General features: G+C 46.2%; 1 protein-coding gene across 1 annotated transcript; it reads right to left on the bottom strand.

The window, feature by feature from the left end:
- Positions 1 to 340: 340 nt before the first annotated feature.
- Positions 341 to 4,249, bottom strand: mixer (mix-like endodermal regulator). The gene is made up of 3 exons (XM_002941132.5): positions 4,017 to 4,249; positions 2,264 to 2,514; positions 341 to 2,020 (listed from the first exon to the last, which is right to left on the bottom strand). Exons 1-3 carry the CDS (start codon positions 4,165 to 4,167, stop codon positions 1,316 to 1,318), a joined length of 1,107 nt encoding a protein of 368 aa, XP_002941178.3. The 5' UTR covers positions 4,168 to 4,249; the 3' UTR covers positions 341 to 1,315.
- Between the last annotated feature and the right edge of the window lie 7,199 nt (positions 4,250 to 11,448).

The following is an 11,448-nucleotide window of genomic DNA, read 5'->3' as shown; positions in this document are numbered from 1 at the left end:
CCTTTTCTCTGTAATAATAAAACAGTACCTGTACTTGATCCCAACTAAGATATAATTACCCCTTATTGGGGGCAGAACAGCCCTATTGGGTTTAATTAATGTTTTAATATTTTTTTGGTGGATTTAAGTCATGGAGATCCAAATTACAGAAAGATTCCTTATCCAAAAAACCCCATGTCCTGAGCATTCTGGATAACAGGTCCAATACCTGTACAAAAAAGAGGTGTAGTGGCACAAAGTACAACGGGTACATTCTCCCCAATGTTGCTCCGAACCCCACAGAGTTTGCCTACACCAGTTGCATCAAAAATGGCAAAAAATTGCACCAAAAACAACTCTGTAGAATAATTAATACATTTTAATGGGAAAATAAAGGAACAAAAACACTTCTGAAAAAAATATTTTACATGGAAAAATAAAAAAATTCAAATTCAAAATATAAAATGTACATTACTGAAAAGGGGGGAGGTTAGGGGTCTCTCAGGGGGTAACAATACAAATATAGGGGTGGGTCCGACTAATGTACAGTTGCACTATAGCTATAGGCAGGTCATCTAAATCACCACTTATCCCTTTGGGCAAACAATATGGCTGGTGAAAAAAATTTATCTGTTCATGGGGGCACAAAATCTAGAAGGGGCTCTAGAGTAGATATCAGCAGGAAGTAGACTTGGCTTATTGGTAAGTCCATCGGTCCATATGGCCAAGGTAAAGCCTAATGATACAAGAGATCAGTAGAAAGTAGACTTGGCTTATTGGTAAGTCCATCGGTCCATATGGCCAAGGTAAAGCCTAATGATACAAGAGATCAGTAGAAAGTAGACTTGGCTTATTGGTAAGTCCATCAGTCCTTATGGCCAAGATAGAGCCTAATGACACAAGAGATCAGTAGAACGTAGACTTGGCTTATTGGTTAGTCCAACAGTCCGTATGGCCAAGGTAAAGCCTAATGACACAAGAGATCCGTAGAACGTAGACTTGGCTTACTGGTTAGTCCATCAGTCCGTATGGCCAAGGTAAAGCCTAATGACACAAGAGATCAGTAGAACGTAGACTTGGCTTATTGGTTAGTCCATCAGTCCGTATGGCCAAGGTAAAGCCTAATGACACAGGAGATCAGTAGAACGTAGACTTGGCTTATTGGTTAGTCCATCAGTCCGTATGGCCAAGGTAAAGCCTAATGACACAGGAGATCAGTAGAACGTAGACTTGGCTTATTGGTTAGTCCATCGGTCCATATGGCGAATTTAAAGCCTAATGACACAGGAGACACCTTGCTTGGGGCTTAGAAATGTGAACTCTTTTCTTTCCATGTTTACATGTTGTCAAGAACAGAACCATCACTATCTTTAAAGTCTGTCAAAGACACAGTAGAGCCATCACTAACGCCAGAATCTGAGACTGGAGAGAACTCCTCGTAGACCTCCTCTGGCATGGACACCATAGGGCAGGCCTCTTTGCTATCAAAGACATTCATCCGAGTGTGCTTGTTTGAAGTTCCCGAGACAGGAATGGGTGGGATTATAACATTCATATCTGGAGTGATGGTCTTGTTGGGCGGGAAGTTGTTGAAGTCCATTAGAAGGCTGGGATGAAAGGGCATGGGGCTGTGCTTCTTGCTGAGGTCCATCACCTTCTCCTGGATGCCTCCTGTTGGGCTCATGTATCTGTACAAGTGCTGCTGGGTGTCTGTAGGTTTATAAGAGGCAGGAATTCCATGGTAGCTGCTGTGTGCAGCCTGTTGCATCAGGAACCTCTGCTGGGAGGCAGAATAGATGGACTCTGGACAAAGTTGAGACTCCTGAGTCGGCTGGAACTGATTCTGCTGGGAATTCATATACAGTTGGCCTTGTGCTTTTGGGAAACCCATGTGCTGCTGGGAAACAGCCACGTTTGGCGGTGGGTTGGAGGGGTACATGTTTTTGTTGGGGCGTCGAACACTGGGGTAGCACATTCCGACAGAGGGGTTGGATTTGGACTTGTCGCGGCGCTCCTTTGCTCTTCTGTTCTGGAACCAGACCTGCAATAAAAAACATACATGGATTTATGAGATTTGCACACTAATATGAATCTATGTATCTCATGTGCTGCCTGTGCTCTCAGGTGCCGAATCAATAGACATATATACCCTCCGTATTTGCCCCATGGTGGAAAAGTTTAAGAAATTGTGGAAGGACCCTGGTATTCCTACCCCTGCCTAGTAGCTGAAAGCTAAAGAAACCATAAAGAAGGCAATATGGACCCAAGTGTATGGGGTACCTACCTGAACTCTGGACTCTGGGATGTAGATCCGTTTAGCCAAGTTTTCCCGTTGGTGGATGTCTGGGTACATGTTGGTCTGGAAGAACTGCTCTAGAACATCCAGCTTGTTCTGGCTGTAGAATGTTCTCTTGCGGCGCTGGGACCCCAGTGTTACATCAGCTGAAGATACGGGGGAGACCATTTCTTGCTTTGGCGGAGAGTTGGGCTTCTGGGACCCTGGTGTTTGATGATCATTGGCCGAATGGACGTGTACTACAAAGAGATGAGAAATATTGTTACATTATGCAATAGACAGATCCCTAGCAAACAAACAGGGGTTAGAATGACAGACTGCAAGACTAACTATTGTGGGGGGCTGACAAAAACAATAAAAACAGCAAATATTGTAACTTACTGTCTGGTTGTCGGGGTCAGTGACCCTGGTAACCAGAAAGTACTCAGAGGCTGAATAGGAAGGACATACATTCAAAAACTATAATGTATAGTAATGAAGACCAACTGCAAGTTTAATAAGGTTCTAAAGGCAACATAAACCCAAATATTCCATTTACTGACTTCTAAGTAACTTTTCAATATACAGTTTTTGCCAAATAAAATAAATGCAATATATTCCAAGATAATAATATACAGGTATAGGACCCATTATCCAGAATGCTCGGAACCAAGGGTATTCCGGATAAGGGGTATTTCTGTAATTTGGATCTCCATTAGTTGGGATCAAGTACAGGTACTGTTTTATTATTACAGAGAAAAGGGAATCATTTAACCATTAAATAAACCCAATAGGGCTGTTCTGCCCCCAATAAGGGGTAATTATATCTTAGTTGGGATCAAGTACAGGTACTGTTTTATTATTACAGAGAAAAGGGAATCATTTAACCATGAAATAAACCCAATAGGGCTGTTCTGCCCCCAATAAGGGGTAATTATATCTTAGTTGGGATCAAGTACAGGTACTGTTTTATTATTACAGAGAAAAGGGAATCATTTAACCATTAAATAAACCCAATAGGGCTGTTCTGCCCCCAATAAGGGGTAATTATATCTTAGTTGGGATCAAGTACAGGTACTGTTTTATTATTACAGAGAAAAGGGAATCATTTAACCATGAAATAAACCCAATAGGGCTGTTCTGCCCCAATAAGGGGTAATTATATCTTAGTTGGGATCAAGTACAGGTACTGTTTTATTATTACAGAGAAAAGGGAATCATTTAACCATGAAATAAACCCAATAGGGCTGTTCTGCCCCAATAAGGGGTAATTATATCTTAGTTGGGATCAAGTACAGGTACTGTTTTATTATTACAGAGAAAAGGGAATCATTTAACCATGAAATAAACCCAATAGGGCTGTTCTGCCCCAATAAGGGGTAATTATAGCTTAGTTGGGATCAAGTACAGGTACTGTTTTATTATTACAGAGAAAAGGGAATCATTTAACCATGAAATAAACCCAATAGGGCTGTTCTGCCCCAATAAGGGGTAATTATATCTTAGTTGGGATCAAGTACAGGTACTGTTTTATTATTACAGAGAAAAGGGAATCATTTCGAGTCAGAAAAAGGAGTGCAGGGCATATAAACAGCCCAATGCTGCTGCCAATAGAAATTACAGTTAAAAGTAACTGTAAAAGTAATTTTCTTTCATTATGCAATAACAGCTTTTGGGTGTAGTTCCCCTTTAAAGGAAAATACCAGTAATACTTGTTGTTGAGGCAATAGTAATAGAATAGAATATGAAATGAATGACTTACCCTTTAAGCTGGCCTCTTGGAAATCCTTCTGAGCGGTACCAAGGCTCATAGCTAAGTGCTGGGCCGGGGGGTCAGGGAAGGCCGCTGGGTTGGACCTGGCAGAGAAGCAAGAAGGGTAGAAGTCCTCCAGTTGTTGGCTGAATGAGTCCATCCTAGGGACTGGCTGCTTCCTGGGTTCCCAAGGCTTGTGGCTCCCAAAATGACCGGTGCGGCTCAGTTGGCTGAATGACTCAATGAGCCCAGAGCCCCTTCTTATACCTCTCTGGGGGCCATGGAATCATTTAGCCAATTAGGTGTGAACTTGTCTAGAAACCCATGGAGCTTGGCTTGATGGAAGCAACTTGCCAGGTAGACCCCATTGTTCTGAATGGTATCAGATGAGTTGTTACCCCCCACAGAGAGGGGCAGACACTTCTCCCCAATACACATTTGAGATCAGGGGATTAGGGGCCAAAACAATAAGACACACGTCATTTAGTGGCAGTGACAAGTTACCCCCACGGGGGGGCCCAGGAGATCCAGATACACAATGGCTGGGCTCACTATATACCATAGGATCAGAATTATAGATAATTATAGTGAATAATGTACCGCTTATTGTAAAACATAAGGAAAGTAGTGAGTCATGTGACAGAAATTACATCACCAAGCTCTGATTATAACTGATGACATCACTAAGCTCTGTTCATAAGGATATCATTTACAGGATATTCATGGCTCTTGTGTATTATATCTATATAATTAATACACAAGAACCATGAGTATTCCATAAATTATATAGTGAATAATGTACTTGATCCCAACTAAGATATAATTACCCCTTATTGGGGCAGAACAGCCCTATTGGGTTTATTTAATGGTTAAATGATTCCCTTTTCTCTGTAATAATAAAACGGTACCTGTACTTGATCCCAACTAAGATATAATTACCCCTTATTGGGGGCAGAACAGCCCTATTGGGTTTATTTAATGGTTAAATGATTCCCTTTTCTCTGTAATAATAAAACGGTACCTGTACTTGATCCCAACTAAGATATAATTACCCCTTATTGGGGCAGAACAGCCCTATTGGGTTTATTTAATGGTTAAATGATTCCCTTTTCTCTGTAATAATAAAACAGTACCTGTACTTGATCCCAACTAAGATATAATTACCCCTTATTGGGGCAGAACAGCCCTATTGGGTTTATTTAATGGTTAAATGATTCCCTTTTCTCTGTAATAATAAAACAGTACCTGTACTTGATCCCAACTAAGATATAATTACCCCTTATTGGGGCAGAACAGCCCTATTGGGTTTATTTAATGGTTAAATGATTCCCTTTTCTCTGTAATAATAAAACAGTACCTGTACTTGATCCCAACTAAGATATAATTACCCCTTATTGGGGCAGAACAGCCCTATGGGGTTTATTTAATGGTTAAATGATTCCCTTTTCTCTGTAATAATAAAACAGTACCTGTACTTGATCCCAACTAAGATATAATTACCCCTTATTGGGGCAGAACAGCCCTATTGGGTTTATTTAATGGTTAAATGATTCCCTTTTCTCTGTAATAATAAAACAGTACCTGTACTTGATCCCAACTAAGATATAATTACCCCTTTTTGGGGGCAGAACAGCCCTATTGGGTTTAATTAATGTTTTATTGATTTTTTAGTAGACTTAAGGTATAGAGATCCAAATTTCAGAAAAACCCCTTATCCGGAATACCCTTGGTCCCGAGCATTCTGGATAACGGGTCCTATACCTGTATTAGAATGAATACATATGGGTGAAATCTGCCATATGGGGGAGTATTGTATGAGCTTAAAGTGTATTGTGGGCACAGAATATTCCTGCTCTCTTTACATATATTTGTACAAATGGGTGGGTGCTGCCATACTGCTCAGCTCACACGGCTCATTTCCCACAGGCTTCAAGCGAGCTGATATGTTACATTAGAACATTAGGGCTGATTCTCCTACCAACCAACCATCTCATGGGTCCTGGCACCACCCTCCTGTGGTTCCACTGCTGATAGGCTCCAGCAATGCTCAACCTGCAGCCATTATTTGCCCAATCATAATCCGTTATTAATGATGATAGAGCTTGGCGACATGGCAGCACCGGAGCAGCAATTGTCACCGGGTACTGCCCACTGATCTCTCTGCCTGGGGCCAATCTAGGGGCCCTGGGGATCATGTTCTTACTTGCCCTTATCTGTCTCTCACTCGTTTCATAATTGCATTAAGGATTCCCCAGTTGCACATAATGGAAAGTGTTCCCCCTGCCCGTCTGGCCTGCTTGGGCCCAAAAGAGCATTGGTACTGCCGGGCAGATAAATGGCATTAGGGCTGTGTAAGCTGTTATCTGCTTGGGGGGGGGAACGACACACAGAACTTGCACTCTTTTATATTCATAGCTAATATACTGTACATTGTGAGTTTATTGGGATAAGGATTGTGGGTCCAATTCTCCAGTCCTGCCCTGGCCCAGTGTTCTGAAACTCTGACAGAGAACTTTGTATCAGACATTGAGATGTAAAGGGACCAGTCTGGCCATTGTCCCCTCCGTCTGGGGGCTGAGGTGTCAGACGGTGACAGGTAAAGTCCCAGGTAAGTGTGAAATCTCCGGGGACTGAGACGTCACAATGAACTTGTCTGGTACCTGAGTCCAATTACTGTGTCTCATCCCAAGCCCAGACAGAACCCACAAACAGGACTGGGCCAGACAGAGGCTACGGGTGCCACACAGGGCCAATGTCCGTCTATGGGCACCTCAGGGGCAGTTTCACCAATCTCATGACTTTGCCCTCAGTCAGCCCTGACACTTTGATTGGCTGATTCCCCTCGTAGTGAGGTGCTGGGAGATCTGCTCTCTGTTACCTTAAGGGGAGATTTTGTGCCCCTAAATGTTCTCATTACATTATCTAATAATATCTAATTTCCCTCAGCCCCCCCTCAGCATTCCCAGTACCCAGAGGCACAAACAGCCCCCCCAGCCCAATAAATAGTGTCTGTCTGTGGCACCTTACAGCCCCCCTGGCATTCCCAGTACCCAGAGGCACAAACAGCCCCCCCAGCCCAATAAATAGTGTCTGTCTGTGGCACCTTACACCCCCCTGGCATTCCCAGTACCCAGAGGCACAAATAGCCCCCCCAGCCCAATAAATAGTGTCTGTCTGTGGCACCTTACAGCCCCCCTGGCATTCCCAGTACCCAGAGGCACAAATAGCCCCCCCAGCCCAATAAATAGTGACTGTCTGTGGCACCTTACAGCCCCTCTGTCATTCCCAGTACCCAGAGGCACAAACAGCCCCCCAGCCAATAAATAGTGACTGTCTGTGGCACCTTACAGCCCCCCTGGCATTCCCAGTACCCAGAGGCACAAACAGCCCCCCCAGCCCAATAAATAGTGACTGTCTGTGGCACCTTACAGCCCCCCTGGCATTCCCAGTACCCAGAGGCACAAACAGCCCCCCCCCCAAGCCCCAATAAATAGTGACTGTCTGTGGCACCTTACAGCCCCCCTGGCATTCCCAGTACCCAGAGGCACAAACAGCCCCCCCAGCCCAATAAATAGTGACTGTCTGTGGCACCTTACAGCCCCCCCTCAGCATTCCCAGTACCCAGAGGCACAAACAGCCCCCCAGCCCAATAAATAGTGACTGTCTGTGGCACCTTACAGCCCCCCTGGCATTCCCAGTACCCAGAGGCACAAACAGCCCCCCCCAGCCCAATAAATAGTGACTGTCTGTGGCACCTTACAGCCCCCTGGCATTCCCAGTACCCAGAGGCACAAACAGCCCCCCCAGCCCAATAAATAGTGACTGTCTGTGGCACCTTACAGCCCCCCCTGGCATTCCCAGTACCCAGAGGCACAAACAGCCCCCCCCCCAGCCCAATAAATAGTGACTGTCTGTGGCACCTTACAGCCCCCCTCAGCATTCCCAGTACCCAGAGGCACAAACAGCCCCCCCAGCCCAATAAATAGTGACTGTCTGTGGCACCTTACAGCCCCCCCTCAGCATTCCCAGTACCCAGAGGCACAAACAGCCCCCCCAGCCCAATAAATAGTGACTGTCTGTGGCACCTTACAGCCCCCCCTCAGCATTCCCAGTACCCAGAGGCACAAACAGCCCCCCCAGCCCAATAAATAGTGACTGTCTGTGGCACCTTACAGCCCCCCCTCAGCATTCCCAGTACCCAGAGGCACAAACAGCCCCCCCAGCCCAATAAATAGTGACTGTCTGTGGCACCTTACAGCCCCCCCTGGCATTCCCAGTACCCAGAGGCACAAACAGCCCCCCCAGCCCAATAAATAGTGACTGTCTGTGGCACCTTACAGCCCCCTGGCATTCCCAGTACCCAGAGGCACAAACAGCCCCCCCAGCCCAATAAATAGTGACTGTCTGTGGCACCTTACAGTCCCCCTGGCATTCCCAGTACCCAGAGGCACAAACAGCCCCCCAGCCCAATAAATAGTGACTGTCTGTGGCACCTTACAGCCCCCCTGGCATTCCCAGTACCCAGAGGCACAAACAGCCCCCCCAGCCCAATAAATAGTGACTGTCTGTGGCACCTTACAGCCCCCCCTGGCATTCCCAGTACCCAGAGGCACAAACAGCCCCCCCAGCCCAATAAATAGTGACTGTCTGTGGCACCTTACAGCCCCCCTGGCATTCCCAGTACCCAGAGGCACAAACAGCCCCCCAGCCCAATAAATAGTGACTGTCTGTGGCACCTTACAGTCCCCCTGGCATTCCCAGTACCCAGAGGCACAAACAGCCCCCCCAGCCCAATAAATAGTGACTGTCTGTGGCACCTTACAGCCCCCCTGGCATTCCCAGTACCCAGAGGCACAAACAGCCCCCCCAGCCCAATAAATAGTGACTGTCTGTGGCACCTTACAGCCCCCCCTGGCATTCCCAGTACCCAGAGGCACAAACAGCCCCCCCAGCCCAATAAATAGTGACTGTCTGTGGCACCTTACAGCCCCCTGGCATTCCCAGTACCCAGAGGCACAAACAGCCCCCCCAGCCCAATAAATAGTGACTGTCTGTGGCACCTTACAGTCCCCCTGGCATTCCCAGTACCCAGAGGCACAAACAGCCCCCCCAGCCCAATAAATAGTGACTGTCTGTGGCACCTTACAGCCCCCCTGGCATTCCCAGTACCCAGAGGCACAAACAGCCCCCCCAGCCCAATAAATAGTGACTGTGGCACCTTACAGCCCCCCTGGCATTCCCAGTACCCAGAGGCACAAACAGCCCCCCCCCCAGCCCAATAAATAGTGACTGTCTGTGGCACCTTACAGCCCCCCTGGCATTTGCCAGTCTGGGCCTGTTTTCAGTCCCCACAGAACCATACAATGGACTGGCAGACGTGCACATGTGACCATAGGTGGCAAACCAATAATTAACGAGCAGGGGTTCTGGGATCCATAATGAGCTGGTACCGTGGTGCTTATTGGGGGATCTATGATTAGCAAAGATGACGCCTAACTGGCCATTAATTAATGATTCATTAATGTATTTCAGTTCCAAACATGCCCAGACATGAGCAATGGGGGAGGGCAGCTGATTAGGGGGGGTAACAACCAGCAGCCCTGAGCTACAGTTTTTGCCCCGAGCCCCCCAGTGCCATATTAGTGGTCAGACAGCACAGGGAGATGTGTACTGGGTACTTAGCCAATCCGCAGCTAATAGGATATGGAACAATGGGCCCGGGACTCAGGGAGCAGCCTTTGATCTGTCCCATTAGGCTCCCTATTCTTATATTTCACACCTTCACTGGCGGCCATCAAAGGCACAACTGCCCGGGCCCTTCCTGCCGCCGCTTTTATATATTCCCCTCACTTCCTCCGGGGGAACCAACGGCTGCAGCAGATACTGCCATCCCCGCCACAGAAGGAAGTGCATCCTTATACACATCCCTATTATATACACTGACTGCTAATATCCTTATCATTTACAGTAGGGGGTACATTATCCCTTATAATACATGAGTGATACTCAGAGTTCCCTGTATAACTCAGCCTGCAGCCTTGTGCCTTTATATGGGGGGCACAGAACCCCTCAGTGACTGCTAATATCCTTATCATTTACAGTAGGGGGTACATTATCCCTTATAATACATGAGTGATACTCAGAGTTCCCTGTATAACTCAGCCTGCAGCCTTGTGCCTTTATATGGGGGGCACAGAACCCCTCAGTGACTGCTAATATCCTTATCATTTACAGTAGGGGGTACATTATCCCTTATAATACATGAGTGATACCCAGAGTTCCCTGTATAACTCAGCCTGCAGCCTTGTGCCTTTATATGGGCACAGAACCCCTCAGTGACTGCTAATATCCTTATCATTTACAGTAGGGGGTACATTATCCCTTATAATACATGAGTGATACTCAGAGTTCCCTGTATAACTCAGCCTGCAGCCTTGTGCCTTTATATGGGCACAGAACCCCTCAGTGACTGCTAATATCCTTATCATTTACAGTAGGGGGTACATTATCCCATATAATACATGAGTGATACCCAGAGTTCCCTGTATAACTCAGCCTGCAGCCTTGTGCCTTTATATGGGCACAGAACCCCTCAGTGACTGCTAATATCCTTATCATTTACAGTAGGGGGTACATTATCCCTTATAATACATGAGTGATACTCAGAGTTCCCTGTATAACTCAGCCTGCAGCCTTGTGCCTTTATATGGGCACAGAACCCCTCAGTGACTGCTAATATCCTTATCATTTACAGTAGGGGGTACATTATCCCTTATAATACATGAGTGATACTCAGAGTTCCCTGTATAACTCAGCCTGCAGCCTTGTGCCTTTATATGGGCACAGAGCCCCTCAGTGACTGCTAATATCCTTATCATTTACAGTAGGGGGTACATTATCCCTTATAATACAAGCTAATGATCACCATGCAGAACCAAGCACAGTAATATTATTTAAGGTGTTGCCGAACTACAACTCCTGCCATTGAACATCCTGTCGGGAGGCTATTTCAGTTATGAGCGAGCACAGCGCCATCTAGCTGACAGGGCAGTCACATTCTATGTATATTCCTTTATCTGCCCCTACTGCCCACCTTTGTGAGAGCAAATGGCTCAGTTCCAGCGTTGTAATAACAAGTATAACTAAGGAGAACCCAAATGACCGGGGACATAAAGCTTCCCTAAGACTGTGCCCCAAGCACTCTGACATGGGCACCCCAATTTATTCTTAAATCAACAAGATTGTCAAACAATATTCTGATTGGAGGACTCTCTCGCATTCCTTTTGGACCCTGTGGCTTTAAGACCCAATTCCTGATGTTTCTAGACATCTCCCAGCATCCTTTATACCTTGGGAATATGCTGAAGCCTGCTGGGAGCAGGATAGTAGGGAGTCTGCCACTTTGGTTGGTTTACTGCCATTGGCACTAGTTCTGGGGTGC

This window comes from Xenopus tropicalis, chromosome 5 (genome assembly GCF_000004195.4).
Source record: "Xenopus tropicalis strain Nigerian chromosome 5, UCB_Xtro_10.0, whole genome shotgun sequence".
Taxonomy (NCBI): domain Eukaryota; kingdom Metazoa; phylum Chordata; class Amphibia; order Anura; family Pipidae; genus Xenopus; species Xenopus tropicalis.
Note: the sequence above shows the minus strand (reverse complement) of the source record. Positions and strands in the feature narration are given on the sequence as shown.

Excerpts from the sequence above, each read along its gene's own strand:
- mixer (XM_002941132.5), bottom strand. The coding sequence starts at position 4,167 with ATGGACTCATTCAGCCAACAACTGGAGGACTTCTACCCTTCTTGCTTC. Across the intron at positions 2,515-4,016 it reads CCAAGAGGCCAGCTTAAAGG|TACACGTCCATTCGGCCAAT; the intron begins GTAAGTCATTCA and ends ATCTCTTTGTAG. Across the intron at positions 2,021-2,263 it reads TCCCAGAGTCCAGAGTTCAG|GTCTGGTTCCAGAACAGAAG; the intron begins GTAGGTACCCCA and ends TTTTTATTGCAG.